The sequence below is a fragment of the Coregonus lavaretus genome (assembly GCF_964263955.1).
Source record: "Coregonus lavaretus genome assembly, chromosome: 23".
Classification (NCBI taxonomy): Eukaryota; Metazoa; Chordata; class Actinopteri; order Salmoniformes; family Salmonidae; genus Coregonus; species Coregonus lavaretus.
The window spans coordinates 28,338,993-28,364,258 of NC_140010.1; the positions used below are offsets into that span (position 1 = coordinate 28,338,993).

General features: G+C 43.5%; 1 protein-coding gene across 4 annotated transcripts in view; it reads left to right on the forward strand.

Annotated features, from left to right (window-relative positions):
- LOC311150725 (enhancer of polycomb homolog 1-like) overlaps positions 1-25,266 on the forward strand; it is a 39,253-nt gene that overhangs the window by 11,742 nt on the left and 2,245 nt on the right. For all 4 annotated transcript variants that reach the window (XM_084188246.1, XM_084188248.1, XM_084188247.1 and 1 more), the window contains exons 2-12: positions 9,101-9,257; positions 13,120-13,265; positions 13,638-13,844; positions 14,124-14,272; positions 14,892-15,048; positions 15,305-15,469; positions 15,879-15,968; positions 16,213-16,361; positions 16,612-16,979; positions 24,452-24,570; positions 24,815-24,947. In XM_084188246.1, the coding sequence (XP_084044372.1) occupies positions 9,101-9,257; positions 13,120-13,265; positions 13,638-13,844; positions 14,124-14,272; positions 14,892-15,048; positions 15,305-15,469; positions 15,879-15,968; positions 16,213-16,361; positions 16,612-16,979; positions 24,452-24,570; positions 24,815-24,947 (1,840 nt within the window). The remainder of the gene's footprint in view (positions 1-9,100; positions 9,258-13,119; positions 13,266-13,637; positions 13,845-14,123; positions 14,273-14,891; positions 15,049-15,304; positions 15,470-15,878; positions 15,969-16,212; positions 16,362-16,611; positions 16,980-24,451; positions 24,571-24,814; positions 24,948-25,266) is intronic.

The following is a 25,266-nucleotide window of genomic DNA, read 5'->3' on the forward strand; positions in this document are numbered from 1 at the left end:
CAGTAATTAAGTTTAAACATTTCTACATGCCGTGTCACATTATTCAAGTGTATTAACTTATGTGCAGTATGAGTGGGGAGCTAACATGATGCAGCCAGTGAGTAAGTGGAATAGGCACAGTGCATGCTATAATAAGGGGTTGGCTGCACTGATATATACAGGCTTGATCAGGGCAGCACATTTGACAGAAGTACCGAAAGTAACATTCTAGTACTGAACAGTTTTTCATGTATACAGTTTCGGTATACTATGCAACAATCGTGTTCAGTAAAAGAGGCATGCAACGATATGAGTGGTTTGTTTATTCATGCAGAATACTGAGCATACTGTCAGAGGAGCTGTCAGGCAAGTGACCCGCTTCTCAGTGACTGGCATGAGAAACGAGATGAGCATGGTATCCACCTTATGTCACGAAGATATTTTGAGGAATGGATGTTGTAGCTTGTATACTATGTGTATGCCTTCTAGTTGATTGCCCATTAGACTTTTTCAACCTGGCTTCTCAACTTTTTATAACACCTATGCACAGCAATTGGCCAGACCTCAACCATTCATGGTTACCTTTTTATTTTGTGATGTCTTTGGTTTACCATAGTGGAATTCTCTTGAGTTATGATTGGTGGGTGTAAAACAACTCCTTCTGCACGTGTGAACTGTTTGTCAGTCCAGACAGCCAGTGTTTATGTTGGGTGAACTCACAGTCACCGGGTCATTGTCTGAGACAGGGTGCAGAGGGAATTGGTGGGATCTGTTGATTTGTCTGAGTGCCAGTTTTCCTTGAACACACATGTTGGCAGTCCACCAGTTTCTCACTGCTGTGACCTCATTCACCTGGAATGTGTTGCGTAGTGATACCGATATCAGGTGTAAAATGGTTTCACCACCACGCATGCATGACTGCTTATGAACTGTTATCCTTGAACCCGTAGCCTACAATTTCTGTGGCCCCGCGGAAATCTAATTAACATAATAATAAAAATCCCCATCAAAATCTGTTTTTAAGCTAAGCTGCGTCTCAATCTACCACATCTGCCGATATCGCCCTTCCGCATCTGCGTTGAAAGGTGGCAGAGCTAGAGGGGTGTTTGTCAGACCATTAGACATCCCGGAAATCGGTCTTCTCACAAAAACATCTGTAGCGTCCGAATGGTTTGGCCTACAAAGTAGTATGACCACTCTATTGAAAGATGAGACTCTCACGAACACGATGGCGTTTTGCTATTGGACGCCCACAAGCCTCAAGACTCCTCTAAAGGTCCTCGGTACAAGTTGGGAAAAAATATCGAAGTATATATGGAGATGGTTTAGTACCTAAAATAAGGGGATAAATACATGACGAAAAAAATCTAAATAGTTTCCTGATCTTTCTTATCTCTCAGACACTTCAGAACAAACTTCCTTTAGCTTTTTTTTTGTGACTGTTGTTCCATGTAGTGAATCTGTTATTCAATGAATTTCTATTGGCTAATAGCAGTAATGGCAAATTCAATGTCTCATCCAATATATTTTTTTAAATATTCATTTGATACCTTAAGGGGTCATAACATACAAAATCAAATCTGTAAATTATCCTTGGTGTATGACCATCTTAAAGCAATTCCATATGTTAGCAAAGAACCCCCCCCCCTCTGCCTACACATGCTGCTCCAGAGCCGCCAGTACTGTTCTTCCTTCAGACAAGCATGCGTCAAAACACTTAATCTGCACAATGTCTCTCGTTCACATTCGCTTGTAAATGTCCAAACTCAACAAAAATGACATTCGGTAGCTCCTGTCTATTAAATGTATAACTTTATGAGCTTGATTGCCTGTCTTTGCAATTTGTTTATTTTTGTTTGCGCTCATTAGCATGTTTAGCTAGAAGCCCCCATGGAAGTTCGCTATTACTTGTGCTAATTTTGTTGTCATGCTGGTAATAGACGCCCAGTGGGCTTTTTTAAACATTTTTTGGCTCCCCCTTATGTACTTAGGTGGTAATACCGTATATCCCAACCCTACTTGCCATATATTTTCAAGTAGCTTTAAGTCAAAACTGTAACTGCCACTCAGGAACATTCACCGTCTTCTTGGTAAGCAACTCGTGTAGATTTGGCCTTGTGTTTTAGGTTATTGTCCTGGTGAATTCATCTCCCAGTGTCTGGTGTAAAGCACACTGAACCAGGTTTTCCTCTAGGATTTTGCCTGTGCTTGGCTCCATTCAGTAAAAAAAAATGTATCCTGGAAAAACTCCCCATTCCTTAAATATAAGCATACTCATAACATGATGCAGCCACAACTATGCTTGAAAATATGGAGTGTTACTCAGTAATGTGTGGTATTGGATTTGCCCCAAACATTAACACTTTGTATTGAAATGCTTTGCCATTTCTTTTGCAGTATTTCTTAAGTGCCTTGTTGCAAACAGGATGCTTGTTTTTGAATATTTGTATTCTGTACAGGCTTCCTTTTCATTCTGTCAATTAGGTTAGTATAGTGGAGTAACTACAATGTTGATCCATCCTCAATTTTCTTTTATCTCAGCCATTAAACTCTTTAACTGTTCTAAAGTCACCATTGTCCTCATTGTGAAATCCCAGAGTGGTTAGAAAGGATGCCAGTATCTTTGTAGTTACTGGTTGTATTGATAAAACCTCCCTGGTCTTTGTGGTTGAATCTGTTTGAAATTCACTGCTGGACTCCGGGACCATACGGGTAATTGTATGTGTGGGGTGCAAAGATGAGGTAGTCATTCAAAAATCATGTCAACCACTATTATTGCACTGTGAGTCTATGCAACTTACTTGTTAAGCACATTTTTACTCCTGAACTTATTTAGGCTTGTCATAACAAAGGGGTTGAATACTTATTGATTCAAGACATTTAAGATGTTCATTTTAGTATCAATTTGTAAAAATTTCCTAAAATATAATTCCACTTTGACATTATGGGGTATTGTGTGTAGGCCAGTGAAAATCTCATTTTAGTCCATTTTAAATTTAGTCTAACACAACAATGTGGAAAAGGTCAAGGGGTTGAATACTTTCTGAAGGCACTGTAGTTATTGCGTCTTTAGATTCCCCCTCTTTAAGTTTCTAACAGAGATTTGAATCTCTGTCACATATGGAACTGCTATCAGGTGAGCTGTTTAGAATGGTGTTTTGCCGCGAATTGCATTTTGGCAAATGTTTGAAAATGTACATGAACTTTTAGAAATAATGGATGACGCAGCATCCGTTAAGCAAATTCATACTTTCTCATCTTTTGGTTAGTTCGATATTTACCGACGCGACCCAGTCGTTTGTTCTTTATGTTCTGGTGCCATGCTCAGTGGCAACGTTCTTATCCCTTCATGTTCATCACTCACCACATTAGGTCATCAGATGCTCCCAAAAAATGCCTCTGCAAAAACAAATCAATGCTAGCTGGCTGTTCCCCCCCCCCCCTCGTTGTACCTGCGTTTACAATGTATCCAAGAGATCACCAGAGATCTGTATATAGTGATGAGATGCTCATGTCGCCGCCCTTAACAATGGGGGGAGTCGTCCCAAAGGCGGGAAGGCAGGTGACAAGCTTAGGTCCAAAATAAGCCCATAGAAACGCTTTGGGCTTATTTTGGACAAGTTTTGGTGAGAGTAAACCTCTTGCTTCACTTCTTCCACAGTTTCCACACACCAAGCCCCTCCCCCTGCCACTCAAACAACAAAGATGAGAGATCACTTCCTCTGACAAGTGGTTTCAACTCGCTATTTGCATTTTGAGGTTTGGTTCAACAGAATGAGTCATATGGACACCGAAACACGAGACATTTTACTGTAATAGATCAGTTTACTTTTCTAACGATACCCTTTTTATGTCTGAACTGCTCAAATTGCACGCAGAGCAGACACTACTAAAATGGAAGTATCAATTAACGTTGATTCTGAAAAATGAACACTCGGTTAGTCGCACCATGTACCGCTAGCAGCATATTAGCTAAAGACTGTTATACTAGCTGTCTAGTCTGTTTTACAAATGTGCAATAAGCATAAAACACAATTTATTTAAGGAATTGGCAACTCGATCTCATTCCGAGAAATAAAGCAGGCCGTTTCAACATCTGAACAAAGTGTACAGGTTAACATGCTGTTAAACATTTTGAGAAGGACAGAAGGGTTTGTTCATAACAACTAAAAAGTTCTGCCTTGTTAGCATGCAAATAGACCCAAGTTGGCTAAACTTTAAATTTAAGGATTTGTATATAGATTAGCTGGCTACTCACTAGCATGTGGGTTTGTGCTTGAGGGATCGTTTTGAGACCTGTGTTCATTTTCTATAATGCCTGCTACAAGAAGTGAATTTGCATTATGCATGGTTCTGGTAAAAATGTGTAACAAAGGGCATTTTCATAGACTTGAAAGCCAGATCAGTGATTATTGCAATAAAGCAGGTTAAACTATTTTTATAAAATAATTAAATGATTAGTGTCTAATTGGTGTGGAAGGCTTTTATTTTGCCTAGGTATAATTTCACAAGCCCTGAATTCATTAGATTATTGCTGACTGATTTTGAAATTCATTGTATCAACCTTTAATTGTACAACACAGCTTATTTAGAGAGAACATTTAAACAGTTTTAGATTGAAATTGTGAGTCGGCCATGAATGTGAAAAGATCAAGATTTTTAGGCCATATCTCTCGCCCCTCAGACAGGTGTTGAGCCTGAGTGAGGTTAGCCCAGGGGCTGTATGTATCAAGAGTCTCAGAGTAGAATTGCCAATTTTAGGCTCAGTTTTGCATTGTAGATCACAATGACAGAAAGGGACCTGATCCTAGATCAGCACTCCTACTCTGAGACGCTTATGATATACGACCCCAGATGGTTTCCAGGAAACAATTTAGTAACAGGAGCAAAGCTAGGCTGCATAACTAGGGTGCATCCCAAATTACACCCTATTCCCTATATAGTGTACTACTTTTGACCAGGGCCCATAGAGCTCTGGTCAAATGTAGTGCACTAAATAGGGCTCCATTTGGGAGACATCCAGTCTCACAGTGGTAAAGTTACATAGAATGAGTTATTCTCTCTAGACATGTGCTGCTATTCCGTGGCCCCGTCAGTCACTGTCCCCTGTGGCTGTCCATGTTAAGTGTGTAACGATTCACCAAACCCACAGTTCGGAATGTATTGCGATGTTCGTATTGTAGTTTGAGTACTTTCACGAGGTGCTGAAACTCCCTATTTTTCTCAACCACAGAGAATGGGCGCATATCCGTGGCTATAATCATACCTATCGTCCTTGTAATGTCTTTGGCCCAGTCCGATTCAGCTGCCAGAAGGGGACGAAGGGGGGAGACGACGTTCTTGTTTTTATGCGTTTCAGCCTTGCACCGATGGTAGGAATACTGGAGGGGATGTCGGCTTAAATGTGTCAATGTTTGAGACGTTTGCAGCTGCATATGCTATTCTCGTTGAGCAGTGGCAAAATACTCTCTCTGTCCATCGCCGTTGTAACCTACTGGGAAGCCAAAATGTTCCCAAACTGGAGATTTAAACTATGATGGAGAATCCTCCTGGTTTATCGACCCCACCACTCGCCATCGTACTGCGCCTCACAAAAGGACAGTTTGAAATGCGGCGATTGATTGAATTTGAGCTGAAATGTTTTTTTATAAGCTCATTTACTGAAAAGGCATACAATGCAGTGAAAGCATAGCCTATAGTCCTAGTGTATTTGTATTCCTTATATAACCATTTTTATGTATTAATTCGTGTTCACAGTGCAGACTGAAACAAGGTCCCCGTACTGAACGGTTCGAATATGTGTACCGCTAATGTTAAGTGGCATTTACAGGGTCTGGGACAGTAGCTGCCTGGTAGGCAGGCAGGCCAGGAGCAGCAGTAGTGGACCGCCAGAGTGGACAGACCTTGACAGTGATCGATACGCTTATTTAAAGGGCTATTTCTAGACTGTTGCAGTCTGGAGGAGGAAGAGACAGATGGTGGATGGGCCAGGCCAGGCTGGCTATTTTTGTTGTGGTAGTAGCCGCAATTCAACTAGTCTATTATCCACTAGCCCATTTCCATCGCTAGGGAAGTAGCCTATAAAAATGGTGTTTGATTACGTTTGGCAGCCTGTGTATTTTTCTGAGGCTGCAGTTCTAGGCCTATATAAAACATTTTATAGAGGAGAATAATCAGCCAGTGGTTTGTGTTTTAGCTTGCTCATGCTCTCTGGGGCTTTGATTCAGTGAAAATGTACCGAAACCTCCTGCTAGGTCATTATCAGGGCCGGGACGATACTAGTATCGCGATACTCATTAGTATCGTGGCAAGGAAACAAAACAAAAAGCGAATCTAACTTCTTTAGGTCCTATTATTGGGAACAAACATGTCATCCAGAGTTATTTATTTAAGCTTTAACACAGAATATTTTACATACAGCAGGTTTTTAAAGGACCAAAGAGTCTGGTCTGCTTCGGGTTTTCAATTTTGCCGTGAAAAAGATATTGCGATACTGGTATCGTCATGGCCCTAGTTATTATGAAAGTACACAGTCTGGAAGGGTCAAAGCCTTGGTGGTGACTGAAATGCCACCCTATATAGTGCTCTACTTTTGACCAGAGCCCTATGGCCATTTCGGTCACTGCAAAGGCTTTGAATAAATGCAATGGGAACTTAAGTTACTGAACAGTGTGCCTAGAAGCAGAATAGCCTATATAGGAGCTCGCCTTTGTAGCAGTCCAGAGTGTGAAAATAAAAATGTGAATTGGTTGTCAACAGTAATGTTCTCAGCAAGCCTGGGAGTAGGTTAACCATCTCTTGACTCCACTGCAAAGCACGTAGACCTATTATAATGCAGAACAAACTTGCAGGCAAGCGCACCATTTTCAGCCATTGGCAAGAGAGTAGGGCTGTGTCCCGATTCTCCACACTTCTCCCAAAGTGTGCAACATACTCCTCGTCATGGATTTAAACGCATTGGATTAATGTAGGTAAGCATTGGCTGGAGGGAGTTTCCACCACTGTTATATCCATGACGGAGCGTGTGCAAGTGCACACTTTGGTAGATGGGTGGAGAATTGAAGTAGCCAAAGATCCCTGTAGTGCAGTGGGGACTTCAGGCATTGGTTAGCCTATCTGTGTGTTGTGACCCTGTCCATGTTCACTAGTATTCACACTAAATGGGCCGGTATTAAAATCCAGTCAGTGGTTATTAGACCCCGACCTATAATGTTTTGGGTGGTCCGATAACAGATTTTATGGGGGGCAGCTTACCAATATATCTGCCGATATATACTGTTTTCCAGCTGGGAAATTAAAGCACATTTTTTTCCACACTGGCCATCCAAAATACCATTTGTCCAATGAACATGATTAAAATGTTGATTTCTTACGTTGTGACAATAATGACATCATGGTAATGGCCGTAAGTGTTCAGATAAGCGTGAGATTCCTTTTTTCATCCTATTTATTCAATATTGGTTATCGGTGGACTTAGTGGGCGATACCGCTATATTGTTAAAAGGCTAATATCGGTAAACCGATATCGGTCGTCCTCTAGTGGTTATTTCCCATGGTCATTGGGAAATATTTTGTGTGCAAACGGCAATTAGTTTTTTGAATAATTTTTTTCTTTCAAAAACGTTAACGGAGTGTTCCAGAAATTAATCATTGTGCCGATGAATGGAGATTTGACTGCTGCTGATAGAGCCGGGACGATGCCAGTATTGCGAAACTTGTTAGTATCGTGGCAAGGAAACAAAACATGAAGCGGATTCAACTTCTTTAGGAAAACGACCCTAATGTTAGAAACTCTTCCAGAGTCACATTATTTTACATACAGCAGGTTTTTAAAGGACTAAAGAGTTTGGTCTGCATTGTGTTTAAATTTTTTCCATGGAGAAAACATTGCAATACTGGTATCGTCACAGCCATAGCTGCTGACGGGGAAACACTTTTCAGAACTCCAGTTGATAGTGGATGACGTGTTCCAGATGGCTCCCTATTCACTTTATAGTGCACTTTTAATCAGGACCAAAGTATTCCCTATGTAGTGTAGTACCCTTTACCTGACCTGGTCAAAAGTATTGCACTAAATAGGGAATGGGGTGCCATTTGGGACACAGATGGTGAGAACGCAGAAGAAACAACTCTAGATTGCCTAGGGCCCCCAGAGCAGTGAAACCATAAACACACACATACACTCCGGAGAGATGATGTACAGGTCTGGGACTACGCTGTGCTTGTGCTGTGTTGACAGGCTGCCAAGGGCATGGTGCCCACGTCTGTCTGAGAGCCAGAGGCCCTTTCATTTTAGTACTGTTGGCCGGCCCGCTCAGACGAGCACCCCCACCGCCCCAGGCCCTGTTCAGAGCCAGAGGACACTGTTCAAACGTGATTCGCTGCTTTTTTTCCCACTGGTGTTTTGTAGTTATTTGAAATGACTGTCATTTATTTGGTTGTTGTAAAGTGTATCTGCCAGGTGCTTGGTCCAAACTAGTCCCCAGACTTTGGAACAGGAACAGGTATGAGAGTAAGCCTACAAATTGCCTTGGAGTGGAGGAGTGTACGTGGGTTCTGCACCTGGGGAAAAGCCTATTCAATCAGTGTGTGACTTTGATGACCATTCCAGGACTTTTACTCCTTACTTTCCAAGTCCTGCTGTGTACTTTTTATTTTCCAGTTCTTTGTTTTTCTAGTACTTTCAAACAATGAATAGTTTTGTCACCTGAAATCTCCTTGAAAAGGATGCTGTTTCTGTCAGTACTGATTTCATGCTTGATTTGTTCCTGGCCTCATGGATCAGATGGCAGCAGTCGGTGTGACTGTGATTGAGGTTCACTCTGACTTATGTGGTCCTCTCTCTATGCATCAGTTACCTCAAACTTCCAGCTGACCCTGTCAATTTAGCTATCCAAGTGCTCAGACTTTGTTTAATACATATAGTTCCTGTTGAGCAGAGGTATGTTGTTCAATCATTTGCCCTCATCTCTGTACTTCTCTCTGGTCCTGTGTGGCTCAGAGGGTTTGTTTCCCGCTGGGGCCACCCATACCAAAATGTATGCATTCATGATTATAAGTCACTTTGCATAAAGGTGTCTGCTAAATGGCATAAATTATTAAACTCTTTCTGTCTCTCTAGGAACACCATCTCCAGAGGGCCATGTCAGCCCAGTCAGTGTATGGAGAGAAACACAACATGGTCATCCCCGTCCCAGAGGCAGACGGCAACATCGCCTACTACGAGTCTCTCTACCCCGGGGAGTTCAAGATGCCAAAGCAGCTTATTCACATACAGCGTGAGTAGAGTGGACCTGGCTGCTAGTGATGGGGGGGGGGGGATCGATAGTTAGTAGTTACATATTGCAATATTAGTTTTGACAATATTATATCGATACTTTGACTCCCAAGTATAGATTTGTACAAAAATAGCATTAGCTATATTAGGTCCGGATGGATATTGTCATCAATCTGCATCGTAACAAACCCCCACCTCGCAGCCCATGCGATCCCGAACTGTTCAAACTGTTCACACCCATCTTGTTGGCAGAGAGGAAAAATAGCAGTTTTAAAGCTAATTTCCTGCAATCCTAAACATTTTTCATATTTTGTGTGTTCATATGATACCAGGAGTCGAATCCCGATCTAATACAAATAAATATATATTTATACAGTGCATTCGGAAAGTATTCAGACCCCTTGACCTTTTCCACATTTTGTTACGTTACAGCCTTATTCTAAAATTGATTAAATCGTTTTTTCCCCCTCAATCTACACACTACCCCATAATGACAGCAAAAACAGATTTAGAAATGTTAGCAAATGTATTAAAAATAAAAAACTGAAATATCACATTTACATAAGTATTCAGACCCTTTACTCAGTACTTTGTTGAAGCATCTTTGGCAGCGATTACAGTCTTCTTGGGTATGACGCTACAAGCTTGGCACACCTGTATTTGTAGAGTTTCTCTCATTCTTCTCTGCAGATCCTCTCAAGCCCTGTCAGGTTGGAAGGGGAGCGTCGCTGCACAGCTATTTTCAGGTCTCTCCAGAGATGTTCGATTGGGTTCAATTCCGGGCTCTGGCTGGGGCACTGAAGGACATTCAGAGACTTGTCCTGAAGCCACTCCTGCATTTTCTTGACTGTGTGCTTAGGGTCGTTGTCCTGTGGAAGGTGAACCTTCACCCCAGTCTGAGGTCCTGAGCTCTCTGGAGCAGGTTTTCATCAAGGATCTCTCTCTACTTTGCTCCGTTCATCTTTCCCACAATCCTGACTAGTCTCCCAGGCTCTGCCTCTGAAAAACATCTCCACAGCATGATGCTGCCACCACCATGCTTCACCGTAGGGATGGTGCCAGGTTTCTTCCAGACGTGACGCTTGGCATTCAGGCCAAAGAGTTCAATTTTGGTTTCATCAGAGCAGAGAATCTTGTTTCTCATGGTCTGAGTCCTTTAGGTGCCTTTTGGCAACTCCAAGTGGGCTGTCATGTGCCTTTTACTGAGGAGTGGCTTCCGTCTGGCAACTCTACCATAAAGGCCTGATTGATGGAGTGCTGCAGAGATGGTTGTCCTTCTGGAAGGTTCTCCCATCTCCACAGAGGAGCTCTGTCAGAGTAACCATCTGGTTCTTGGTCACCTCCCTGACCAAGGCCCTTCTCCCCGATTGCTCAGTTTGGCCTGGCGGCCAGCTCTAGGAAGAGTCTTGGTGGTTCTAAACTTCTTCCATTTAAGAATGATGGAGGCCACTGTGTTCTTGGGGACCTTCAATGCTGCAGAAATGTTTTGGTACCCTTCCCCAGATCTGTGCCTCAACACAATCCTGTCTCGGAGCTCTACCGACAATTCTTTCGACCTCATGGCTTGGTTTTTGCTCTGACATGCAGTGTCAGCTGGGGTGTTATGTGTAGATTGATGAAAAAAAAACAAAGAATTTAATCAATTATAGAATAAGGCTGTAACCTAACAAAATGTGAAAAAAGTCAAAGGGTCTGAATACTTTCCGAATGCACTGTATATATATTTTTAAGTTTCTGTGTTCGGATCTGCCCGTGGTCTGCCTATTGAGTTTGGGTGCTATAGCTTGTTCTCCATCTTCTTTATAAATAGTGAGCCAACATGTTTTCAGCACTTTTATTTCCATGACTGATCAAAACTTGTTTTCTCATGGCTCTCTTGTCCCTCCGTAGCATATGTTTGGAACATCGGATCACAATAAAATTGCAGTATTGAATCACAATACATATCGTGGGGCGGCAGGTAGCTTAGTGGGTAAGAGCGTTGTGCCAGTAACCGAAAGGTCGTTGGTTCTAATCCCCGAGCCGACTAGGTGAAAAATCTGTCTGTGCCCTTAAGCAAGGCACTTAACCCTAATTGCTCCTGTAAGTCGCTCTGGATAAGAGCGTCTGCTAAATGACTAAAACATGTAAAAATGTGTCGGCACCTGAGTATCGTAAAAATATCGTATCATGGGGTCCCTTGCAATTCCCAGCCCTACTGGCTGTCCTGGCTGAACCTGTAGGACCCTATACTACTGCTCAATCCCAAATCCACCCCAACGCACTGTGTCACTTGTGGAGATCTGAAAGCATCTGATTGGTATAAGCAATATGATGAAACTTCCACCCAGCCTATCAGAGGACACGGTGGAGCTGTTTCCATATTGATTGCAGCTGTCAGATCCTCATAGATCTCCACAAGTGCTTTGGTTCAAGGTGTCCGTTTGGAGTTGTTGATCAACATCTGCATTTGTGGGTGTAGGTTCTTAGATAATGGCAAGACATTTTGGTTATTTTGTGACATTTGAGTTTGTATGGCATAATTCTCAAGGGTAGGGGGATCTGGCCTTAGTAGTAATTTAGTAGACCTTGTCATATCGTCCATGAATCATATTCTTTGTTTTGATTGCTTAAGATAAGAGCTAGGCTAAATGTAAGTTCCTGGTCATGACTTTTTGTCATTGGTTTAAAGTGGAAGTCCATGCTGTCATTTGTCCAATTATTGTCAGATTACAGACATATTTTCTATGATAGGCAACGGCATTAATTTAAGTTCATGTCGCCTTGTTTGATGTTTTTGCTGCAAGTCTAGCAGTAGAAGTCGTCAGAGCTCAAATCTAATTTCTAATGGCATTCTAATTCATTTAAGTGAAGGCGTGTTTTTAGGATTCGACTTTCTTGTCCGTCTTGGGCTTTGAAAGTGCCATTGGCAAAATTGTAAATGCAGTTGCCTAGATAAATGACTGCCATGAATTTTTATGTTTCTCTGGCTCGATTCTGCTCAGATTTCCTTAACGACCAAATGTAAAGTAATCACTTTACCCCATTCAGTACAGCTGTAGCTTTGGTTAGCATAGCGGAGGTGCATAAAGATGGCGGCCTCCATGCACTTACCACAAATGCCTTGTTTACCGAAATTCTCTGTTAGACATTGCTCTGTTACTCTTTTTTTTTTTTTTTTTGGTATCGGCACGTTAGCACAGAATATATGATCCCAATTTAAGCTCCAAGACGCATGCAATTTGAAAAACCTAAAGTAGATAGTGCTGATTTACTGGCGCAATGGACCATGTCACGCGCCGTAGTTTTAAAAACTCCATGGGTAGTGGTAAAACCATGACGTCATATCTGAATTCCAACATCTTTATGTACCATCGACATCGAAGCGCTAGTAGCTCAGAACATGAGATCAGCATTATTTCAGACAGAAGATCTAGGGCTAAAAGGCCTCTCATATCCCATAATGTGAGAGATGTGCAGCCAGCTTTTCATCTGAACTCTTGAAACGGAATTGCATTGTAATAATGCTACTACATTAGCATGTGTGCTCAGGGTTAACAGGGGAGTTAACACTGCGGCGTCATGGACGCGTAGCTTTTGCCAGCATGAGCCACTTTTTCAGGTGTTTTTTTAATTATTGCAAACCGAACCAGAGTATACATTTACGCTGAGCAGCATTAACCTCTCGCGGGTTTGACGTCACGATGGGGAGTTAAAATGGCTCCCAGGATCTCTGAAAGTCCACTCCATTCCCATCCTCGTGTCTAAAGTTCTCTCCAGCTTTCAGTGGTCTAAAATCCCCCTTTCTCCCTTCTCTGTAGCTTTAAGCCTGGACACTGACATCCTCATGTCTAAACCCTCTCTCCATCTCTCCCACGCTGTAGCTTTCAGCCTGGACACGGAGCAGCCGGACTATGACCTGGACACAGAGGACGAGGCCTTTGTGAACAAGCTGAAGAAGAAGATGGAGATCACCTTCCTGCAGTTTGAGGAGATGATCGACCGACTTGAGAAAGGCAGTGGGCAGCAGGTAAGCCTTGGATGCTGCGTCCCAAATGGCACCCGATTTCCTATATAGTGCACTACTTTTAACGATGGCCCTATTTGCCCTTATCTGGGCTTCCCCCCACCCTCATATCCCCAATCACATGTACTTGGCTTAGATGGGAGAAGAGAGAGTAGCCTACAATGGGGAATCATAGCATCAGACTAGCATCCTGTCCAGAGTGTGTACTGTCTTGAACATAAAGTTGTCTCGCGCTACAGAAACAGGAGATACTCTTACTGGAGTTACTCATGGTAGCGTCTATAGTCCTGGGAATCCTGGGGACAAGTCAGGACAGTGACCCTGCCTCCTCCAAAATGTGACCCCCTGCTCCTCCCTCCCCTCTTCCCCCGTCAGGCGGTGAGCCTGCAGGAGGCCAAGCTGCTGCTGAAGGAGGATGATGAGCTGATCAAGGAGGTGTTTGACTACTGGACCAGGAAGAGGAAAAACAGCAAGCACAGCACGCTGCACCCCACTGTGAAGCAGGAAAAGAGGGACGGATCCAGCACCTCAGACCCCTATGTGGCCTTCCGCAGGAGGACGGAGAAGATGCAGACCAGAAAGGTAGGATCCCACCTCTAGAACAGGGCATATAGGGGCTAGTTGACCCAACCCAGGTAAACACTAATGGCCTGTTTCCCGGACACTGTTAAAGTCTCGGTCAATGGAAATTCCCATTGAGCATGCTTTTTAGTTCAGGACTAGCCTGTGTCCAGGAAACTGGTCCCAAGTGTGTGGTATGTACCAATACGCCTACACATTTCCATTTCAACTAAATAGAGGCCTACGCTAGGTTATTGACAGCAGATGACTGTCAATTAATGGTGAAATTGTCCACCTCAGAACCGTAAGAACGAGGAGGCTGGGTATGAGAAGATGTTGAAGCTGCGAAGGGACCTGAGCCGAGCCGTCACCATCCTGGAGATGATCAAGAGGAGGGAGAAGAGCAAGAGAGAGCTGCTGCACCTCACCCTGGAGATTGTAGAGAAGAGGTGGGGACTACTCATGGAGACAGAGGTTTTCAGAGTCATGTTGCTAGGATGCCAGCCATCTTGGTCAGGAAAGCTTTCAATTCTAGCAACTTTTCAAATTATGGTAGAATATAGTATTAAACAATGCATTTGTAGATGTATCTGCTCAGTGTTTGTTAACTAGCTAGCCAACCATGAATTTGGCCTATAGGATCTCTGTGGTACTACTGTATAGGAATGGTTGCGATACATTTAAGAGTTGGCCTTAAATAATAATAAATAAATAATATGCCATTTAGCAGACGCTTTTATCCAAAGCGACTTACAGTCATGCGTGCATACATTTTTTAGTGTGTGGGTGGTCCCGGGGTTCGAACCCACTACCTTGGCGTTACAAGCGCAGTGCTCTACCAGCTGAGCTACAGAGGACCACATGTCTTAAAACATTATTTTTTTACTGTAAATTTAAGTAAGCTTGTGTAAAAAAGTATTATTATCATAAAGTCAAACTTTACGTTCAGTTCCAAAACTGAATCGTTCAGTTCCAAAACAATGTTTTAAAGTGGCTGACGATTTGATTGAGATCCAGTTGTTTTTCAAATGCTTGATTATAACTTGACTTTGACCTTTTCCCCTCCAGGAACGGCATGTCCGACTTTGGTGGTGAGATCATGGCTGAAGTGCTGGCCCAGCGTGCTCTGGACAAGCCTGCCCATATTATCCCTCTGGTGCCGCTGACCAACAGCAACCAGTACAGACATCAGGACCACATGGACCTCAAGGAGTACAAGTCCAAGGTGAGAGAGGGCAAAAGGGCGACATCAATGGCCCGTATTCATATAGTGTCTCATAGTAGGACTGCCAGCTCTAGGATCAGTTTAGCCTTTTAGAGCTCGATGAATAAGATTATATGGAGAAAGGAGGCCTGACCCTAGATCAGCAGCTCTACTCTGAGATACTTAGTGAATACGTGCAAATGTCTTGAAGGTTTTCTCCTAAAATGTTAGACAGCAAGTGAGTGACAATGTGTCTGGGTCCTTCCCTCCCTCCTAGCCGGAGAAGACAGAGGTCGTCAGGCAGAAGAGGAAGTATGAGAAGAAGCCTAAAGTCTTACCCCTGTCAGCTGCTGCCCCCCACCACTCTGGCCCCTCTGTGTTCAACGCTAAGGATGTCCACCAGTATGACTTCCCCAGCTCAGACGATGAGCTGCACTCCCAGGTAGGCAGAGCGGTTTGACTTGGCCTGCGTCCCAAATGGATCCCGAGGCACTTGGAGATCTGAGAGGATTTGATTGGTATAAGCAACACTACACAGCTGATTCAAATGATCAAAGCTTGATGATTATTTGAATCAGTTGTGTAGTGCTAGGGCAAAAACCAAAATGTGCACCCCTTGGGGTCCCGATCACAGAGTTTGGGAAACCCTGACCTAGCCTATCGGAGGGGAAGGTGGAGCTATGGCTATATTATTTTCACCTTACAAATCTTCTCAGATCTCCACAGGTGTTTACGGCTTAGGGGTCGCTTTAGGATTGGGCCTTGGACATCTGTGGGGGAAATGTGTTAATCATAAAGATGGCCCTGTTGGTGACCTGTGACTGACTGGTCTCTCTCCCTCTACTCTCCAGATGCACTCAGGTTCTTCAGAAGCTGAGGAGGAGAATGACCCAGATGGTTCCTTTGCCTTCCGGAGGAAAGCAGGCTGTCAATATTATGCTGTGAGTATAGAAGAATCCATACGATAACCTTACTGAACATTTACACACAAAAAAAACATTTTGTGGTCGGCATACAAAATACACAATCAATCAATCAATCATAATACAACTTAATTCAATACAGAAACACAGGAAAGTGAGCACACATTCCCATATAGTCCCAGTGGCATACTGTCTGACCATGTATCGTAACTCCTGTCATGTCTTATGTCTAATGGCTCCTCCTGTGTCTGTCTGTCACCAGTCTCGGTTGGACCACGGGGGCAGCTGGCCGTGGGTCAGTCCGTCAGAGGGTGGTCTGGGAGACACTCGTTACCGCTACTGCCTCACCACCCTCACAGTGCCACCATGCTGCCTGGGCATGGCACGACGACGCCTGGGACGAGGGGGCAGGTAGGTTACTGCAGGGTAAAAGGGGCAATCTGGGATTCAAACAACAAAGCGGGTTTACCCCCGCCAATGTTTTAGTAAACAGCTGAGTGATGGGGCAGGAGAAATGTAACCAGTCTCCAATTCATAGCTATGCATGCTAGTACTGACCATACATGAGAATATAATTATGGTTTTCTGGGACCAATAGCATGAATGATTTGCGTGGCTAACAGAAGGACCTAAACACTGTTCCCTCTCCTCTCTCCCTCAGGGTTTTGCTTGACAGGGCACACACAGACTTTGACAATGTATTTCATGGGCTGGACTCGGAAATGCTTGATCTGCCGCCCCACTCTCCAGTCACAGACAAGTTTGCTAGTACCTCACAAACAAATACCTCGGACAGAACCTCTTCTTCTTATTCCTCCTCTTCTGCGGACCTCAGTCAGATACTGTTGAACATTAAGTCGAGCCGATGGCGGCACTTTAGGCCCCGGACACTACCACTACATGACGGGGACAACATGGTCACAGACCCCTTGTTCAGGAGGCTGGGGAGGGGCCTGAGTCGCATCACCTCTACACTGGCTGGCACCACTGGCCCCCTGAGAGGAGCTGGCCCCCCGGCCCCCACAGCTGGTGAGTAGGGCCCAGGGTTATTCGCACTCACACAGACCGTTCCATAGACACACACACACACACATACAGTCCATGTCTACACACGCATGCACGCACAGAGTCCCAGATCAAAGGCACTGAATCATGGTTTGTCTAGTTGCAGGAGCTGTATAAAATTTTAAAAAAGGAGCGACTCTTACTTTGGTAGGTTTTTGAGAAAGGTAATTGGAAAGTCATAAAATTGAGACATTGTGTTAGATCAATTATCTTTTTCTCGCTCCCTGCCAACCCTGCTTTTGTGCCGCTGTCGGGGTGTGTGTGTGTTGAATTTAATGTCACTTCCCAAATGGCACCCTTTGCCCTATATAGTGCACTAGGACCCATAGAGTCTGGACAAAAGTAGTGCACTATATAGGGGGACATTTGGGTCCTCCACTTAGTTGACCACCAGGGACAAAAAACAATTTCTTGTTCCTTTTGTGGTGCGGACAAGGTGATCAATTCCTTTCTTAATGAGTGTGACATTTTGAATGGCTGTAATGTTTGGAATTCATGTGGCGTGGCCTTTCCCCTGGCCAGCAACAGTCAATTAAAAATGTGTGTGATAAATATATTCTGTGTGTGGATGGACGGACGTGGATGGGACGCTGCTCTGAATATAAAGTGTCGGTTGCATACCAAATGGCACCCTATTCCCGATAAAGGCCTTGGTCAAAAGTAGTGCACTATAAAGTGAATAAGGTGCCATTTGGGATGCAACCATTGTCCTTTCTACTATTCTCTGGGGCATCAGTGTGAATGAGTTCCCCAATTGTCAAACTGTTTTCATAGAGTAATACCATTTCACAAGCATACAAATTTAACCCTTTGTTGGCTCGATGTCACTTCTCACAGTGATCTCACGCAGAGGTGCTGAAACATTTTTTTGTGTGCAAAGTTAAACAACTAAAACCAGATATAAAGTATGTAGAAAATATAATTTGGCCTATATTTTTTCATAAGATCATCTTTGAGAGCTAATAATCACCAAAATAAAAGCTAAACAGTCAGGGAGAATCAAAAATTCAAAAAATAATGCATTCAGGAGTGTTTTTGTCATGGCATGGGTTTTGTTATGTTTGAGTCACTCGGATAGCATAAGTAATGGTAAAATGTGTAGAATTGCAGGAAATGTGCTCCTGTGGCCAACAGGGCCTCTAAAATGTTCTGTCGGCAACCGCACCATGGGCCACGCCACGCCCACCTCCTAAGCCCCATTTGATCCAGAAAACCCCTCTGAAATGTCAGCCTATTGATTTCTTCCAGAATTTTCATTGCATGTCAGTTGAGTGATTGGAAAGGGATTTGTTTATATTGGATGGCTTTGGTTTTAAAGATGGACTGATTTTGATGGTACTGTATATTGCCTTTTGCAATCTTTTTCTGGCTGTGTGAGTGAATGATCGAATACTTTATTGTCCTATAGGGAAATGTGTTGGTCGTGGGGCTAGGTTGGCCTCCTGATCCTAAGGGTCAGTGCTGAGAGGGAAGAACACAGACTGGCTGCTGACCACCGCTGTGTGTATCTCAGCTCAGGGCCTCAGTGAGAGTTAAAGCCAGGAGATGGACCTACAGACAGGCCCTGTCTTCTGCCATTCCCCCTAGTCCCTTAACACTCCTGGCTATTACGTCCCCCACAGGCTGCATCCCAAACGGCACCCTATTCCTTATATAGTGCAGGGCTTGACATTAACCATTTAACCACTTGTCCTTTGGACTAGTAGGACAGTATTTTTTTATTTATTTTTTTACTTGTCCAAAAGCTCATTGTATGATTGATGCAAGGATGCCACTTTACAAAAATAAAATGCATTAATATATATATTTGTACCATAGAATCAGACAAAAATGTTGGATACACTCTGCCTATTTGCTTCTTTGCTTATTCAAGCTTGTCTCAAAATCCAATGCTCCCCTTTTAAGGCTTCTCCTAGAGGATAGTTAGTGACCCTTGGTAGCCTGTAAAATATTGCAACATTACAATTACAGCCCCTCCAGGGCTCAAAATTAAGGTCGTCCCTGGGCCGATAAATGTTACGGTTCAAAACAGACTCTGGGACGACAGATCCAAATTTCATACAACCACTGCTCATACATTTTTTTTTACAAAAGCATTGAGGCTGATGCAACAGATCAGACCGTTTAGCTTAAAATGTTGATAGTTTTATTTCTTCATATTATAACCTCATCAATGCACACATGGCTATAGGATACACGCAAATGTTCCAAAATGCAATAGCGGGAAAACGCCATTCTCGAAAGCGCACCGCACGCGTGAGCGGTTTCATGTGACATAGATGAAATTATCTGTTTAGAAATTAACCTCTATGGGATCAGGGTCCCATATACGGGAGGGTTGAGCTAACGTGCGCTAATGTGATTAGCATGACTCTTTGTAAGTAACAGCAAACTTTCCAGTACATAGACATGTCTTATATGGGCAGAAAGCTTAAATTCTTATCTAACTTCACTGTCCAATTTACAGTAGCTATTACAGTGAAAAAATACCATGCTATTGTTTGAGGAGAGTGCACAACAACAAACTTATCACGGCAACTGGTGTGATACATTCACCTCTGAAGGTAAATAATGTACTTCCATTCAGTAATCTTGCTAAGGGTCCCAGAGATAAAATGTAGCATAGTTTTGTTTGATAAAATCTATTTTCATATTCAAATGTAGGAACTGGGTTCTACAGTTTGAACCCCTGCTGTCTCTGGCTCCAGATCCGCCCCGCCCGGCCATCTAGATGTGTGAAAGTTAGTGTACAGTCGTGGTCAAAAGTTTTGAGTGACACAAAGTTCGCTGCTTCAGTGTTATGAGATATTTTTGTCAGATGTTACTATGGTATACTGAAGTATAATTACAAGCATTCTATAAGTGTCAAAGGCTTTTATTGACAATTACATTAAGTTTATGCAAAGAGTCAATATTTGCAGTGTTGACCCTTCTTTTTCAAGACCTCTGCAATCCGCCCTGGCATGCTGTCAATTAACTTCTGGGCCACATCCTGACTGATGGCAGCCCATTCTTGCATAATCAATGCTTGGAGTTTTTCAGAATTTGTGGGGTTTTGTTTGTCCACCCGCCTCTTGAGGATCGACCAAAAGTTCTCAATGGGATTAAGGTCTGGGGAGTTTCCTAGCCATGGACCCAAAATGTTGATGTTTTGTTCCCCGAGCCACTTAGTTATCACTTTTGTCTTATTGCAAGGTGCTCCATCATGCTGGAAAAGGCATTGGTCGTCACCAAACTGTTCTTGGATGGTTGGGAGAAGTTGCTCTCGGAGGATGTGTTTGTACCATTCTTTATTCATGGCTGTGTTCTTAGGCAAAATTGTGAGTGAGCACACTCCCTTGGCTGAGAAGCAACCCCACACATGAACGGTCTCAGGATGCTTTACAGTTGGCATGACACAGGACTGATGGTAGCGCTCACCTTGTCTTCTCCGGACAAGGTGTTTTCCGGATGCCCCAAACAATCGAAAAGGGGATTCATCAGAGAAAATGACTTTACCCCAGTCCTCAGCAGTCCAATCCCTGTACCTTTTGCAGAATATCAGTCTGTCCCTGATGTTTTTCCTGGAGAGAAGTGGCTTCTTTGCTGCCCTTCTTGACACCAGGCCATCTTCCAAAAGTATTTGCCTCACTGTGCGTGCAGATGCACTCACACCTGCCTGCTGCCATTCCTGAGCAAGCTCTGCACTGGTGGTGCCCCGATCCCGCAGCTGCATCAACTTTAAGAGACGGTCCTGGCGCTTGCTGGACTTTCTTGTGCGCCCTGACGCCTTCTTCACAACAATTGAAGTTCTTGATGATCCGATAAATGGTTGATTTAGGTGCAATCTTACTAGCGGCAATATGTGAAGCCCTTTTTGTGCAAAGCAATGATGACGGCACGTGTTTCCTTGCAGGTAACCATGGTTAACAGAGGAAGAACAATGATTTCAAGCACCACCCTCCTTTTAAAGCTTCCAGTCTGTTATTCTAACTCAATCAGCATGACAGTGATCTCCAGCCTTGTCCTCGTCAACACTCTCACCTGTGTTAACAAGAGAATCACTGACATGATGGCAGCTGGTCCTTTTGTGGCAGGGCTTAAATGCAGTGGAATTTTTTTGGGGGGATTAAGTTCATTTTCATGGCAAAGAGGGACTTTGCAATTCATCTGATCACTCTTCATGACATTCTGGAGTATATGCAAATTGCCATCATCAAAACTGAGGCAGCAGACTTTGTGAAAATTAGTATTTGTGTCATTCTCAAAGCTTTTGACCACGACTGTATAAGCTAATGAGCCATCATGTATGACATTCCTGGGAGTGTGTAAACTTACATTTTTGTATGTTCTTTATAGTTATGTACTTGAAAATGTATCAATTGACCAATTTGGCACATTTGGGCAGACTTGATACAAAATAGTCCAGTATTGCAATGCTTCACTGGATCAATTTGAAACTTTGCACACACACTGCTGCCATCTCGTGGCCAAAATCTAAATTCTGCCTAAACTGCAATATTATATTGTGGCCTTTCTCTTGCATTTCAAATATGTTTTTATTATCTTTTACCAGATCTAATGTGCTATATTCTCCTACATTAATTTCACATTTCCACAAACTTCAAAGTGTTTCCTTTCAAATGGTATCAAGAATATGCATGTCCTTGCTTCAGGTCCTGAGCTACAGGCAGTTAGATTTGGGTATGTCATTTTAGGTGAAAATTGAAAAAAGGCGTCCGATCCTTAAGATGTTAAGAGAGGAGATCTAAAGATTTATCAACTAGCATGGGTTACTATGACTAGGCTGCTGCACAAGAAAATAACATTGATTTGAAAAACAATAGAACATGAGAAATTCTGGTTTCAATGGCATGAAGTGTTTCTAAAAGTACAAGGTAAGACATGCTTCATAAAATGACATAACGTTGCGGTTTTAAACAATTCAGTTTATGGTTAAATAGTTTCTAAATGCTTGACCGCCTGCGCTCAGATTCAAGTTGGGTAATGTGCGGTGCGCAACAGGCACTGTCCTTCACTCTCCGTTCTTGTGACCATTTGATCTGAACGAACTGTGCCTCCTACGTCGACAGAATCAAGCCTTTAGACGTTAATGTTAATTAACCTTCATTATATTTGTCAAACATGACTGGCGTTAGCCTATATTTATGTAATTTAAAAGTTTAATTAAAGTTTGGCTACGTTTTCTGGTGCCTCCCTCCTACATTTACATTTACATTTTAGTCATTTAGCAGACGCTCTTAACCAGAGCGACTTACAGGAGCAATTAGGGTTAAGTGCCTTGCTCAAGGGCACATTAACGTCATTTAGCAGACGCTCTTAGCCAGAGCGACTCACAAATTGGTGCGTTCACCCTATAGCCAGTGGGATAACCACTTTACAATTTGGGGGGGGTTAGAAGGAATACTTTATCCTATCCCAGGTATTCCTTAAAGAGGTGGGGTTTCAAATGTCTCCGGAAGGTGGTGAGTGACTCCGCTGTCCTGGCGTCGTGAGGGAGCTTGTTCCACCATTGGGGTGCCAGAGCAGCGAACAGTTTTGACTGGGCTGAGCGGGAGCTGTGCTTCCGCAGAGGAAGGGGAGCCAGCAGGCCAGAGGTGGATGAACGCAATGTCCTCGTTTGGGTGTAGGGACTGATCAGAGCCTGAAGGTACAGAGGTGCCGTTCCCCTCACTGCTCCATAGGCAAGCACCATGGTCTTGTAGCGGATGCGAGCTTCAACTGGAAGCCAGTGGAGTGTGCGGAGGAGGGGGGTGACGTGAGAGAACTTGGGAAGGTTGAACACCAGACGGGCTCCTGTCAGCATCGGTTTGGACATGAGGCTGTAGGGTTTTTTATTTATGTACATGAAACATTTATTTGAATATTATTCAAATCTTGGCGCCTCTGATCAAATTCTGATCCAAGTAATTGTTTGATATTGTGATTATTCTTCAATTCGTTTTTTTACTTGTCCATGGACAACTTAAATCTATATTATTTTTGTCCGAAAAGAGGACGAGAGTTAAGGTTGAGCCCTGTAGTGCATGGATGGGCCTTGGTAAAAAATAGTTCTCTAAATGCATTCGGAAAGTTTTCAGACCCCTTTTTCCACATTTTGTTACGTTACAGCGTTATTCTAAAATTGATTTAAATAAAAATGTTCTCATCAATAAACACTACTCATAATGACAAATTAAAAACATACCTTATTTACATAAGTATTCAGACCCTTTGCTATGAGACTCAAAGTTGAGCTCAGGTACATCCTGTTTCTGTTGATCATCCTCAATGTTTTTACAACTTTATTGGAGTCCACCTGTGGTAAATTCAATTGATTGGACATGATTTGGAATGGCACACACCTGTCTATATAAGGTCCCACAGTTGACAGTGCATGTCAGAGCAAAAACCATGAGGTCGAAGGAATTGTCCGTAGAGGTCAGAGACGACAGGATTGTGTCGGCACAGATCTGGGGAAGGGTACCAAAACATTTCTGCAGGATTGAAGGTCCCCAAGAACACCGTGGCCTCCATCATTCTTAAATGGAAGAAGTTTGGAACCACCAAGACTCTTCCTAGAGCTGGCCGCCCGGCCGAACTGTGCAATCGGGGGAGAAGGGCCTTGGTCAGGGAGGTGACCAAGAACCCGATGGTCACTGACAGAGCTCCTGGAGATGGGAGAACTTTCCAGAAGGACAACCATCTCTGCAGCACGCCACCAATCAGGCCTTAATGGTAGAATGGCCAGATGGAAGCCACTCCTCAGTAAAAGGCACACGAATGCTTGCTTGGCGTTTGCCAAAAGGCACCTAAAGGACTCAGACCATGAGAAACAAGATTCTCTGCTCTGATGAAACCAAGATTGAACTCTTTGGCCTGAATGCCAAGCGTCACGTCTGCAGGAAACCTGGCACCATCCCTATGGTGAAGCATGGTGGTGGCAGCATCATGCTGTGGGGATGTTTTTCAGCGGCAGGGACTGGGAGAATAGTCAGGATAGAGGAAATGCCCAGCCAGAGCCCGGACTTGATCTGGAGAGACCTGAAAATAGCTGTGCAGCGACGCTCCCCACCCAACCTGACAGAGCTTAAGAGGATCTGCAGAGTAGAATGGGTGAAACTCTCGAAATACAGGTGTGCCAAGCTTGTAGCATCATACCCAAGAAAACTTGAGGCTGTAATCGCTGCCAAAGGTGCTTCAACAAAGTACTGAGTAAAGGGTCTGAATACTTTTTAATACATTTGCTAAAATTTCAAAAACGGTTTTCGCTTTGTTATTTTGTGTAGATTGGGGGGGGGGGGGGCAACTTAATCAATTTTAGAGTAAGGCTGTAACGTAACAAAGTGGAAAATATTAAGGGTATGACTACATTCATAATGCACTGTATAGGCAATAGGGTGCCATTTTGGGATGCATCCCATATTGATGTGACCTGTTCTCTGTGTCTCCTGCAGCTTTTAACGCCCAACAATACCAGCAGCATCAGGAGCAACTGGCCTTGATGCAGAAACAGCAGCTGGAGCAGATTCAACAGCAACTGCAAGCCAACACCACCACTACCACCAGCACACAGGTTAGTTAGCCCGCTCTCTGACCTGGGTATTCTCAAAGTGGCTCAGAATACGAGCGCTGCTCCAGGATCCGTTTTTCCTTTTAGATCATAATGAATAAGATTCAATGGATAGGAGAGGGACCTGGTCCTAGATCAGCACTCCTAATCTGAGATGTTTGATACAGCCCCGTGACCTCTCTCCTCTCTCTGTCCATCAGTTTGTGTTTTTAGCATGGTGGTAATATGTTGTTCTCCTCTCTTACAGGTTTTGGTGTCCAAGACATTAGATTTAGCCAGTGCCCAGTTTGCTGCCTCTGCCCTGGTGACCACAGACCAGCTGCTGGCCTTGAAGACCAAGGATGAGGGAGGGCCGGTCAACGGGGTCCTTCCACCCTCAGGTTAACACTGCACCCAAGCATTTGTTGTGGTCAGGTCATTATTGTAAAATAATATCAATGCCTTTGCCTAGTTAAATAAATAAACTACTTTTTTAAAGCAGAGCATCAAAGAAAAGAGAAACTCGCACATTGCATTTGCCAGTATCACTTTGGACTTTGAAAGCTCTGACGAAGGCCATGAGGCCGGTATGTAAGCTGAATAAACACAAGTGAATCCGGTAAGCGCAGTGTGCAAGTTTCTTTTCTTTCAAGATATCATCAAATTATTCCCACGCACCTTCAAGTAACCTCAGATGTGGGCAAGTGCGTTTCCAATTAA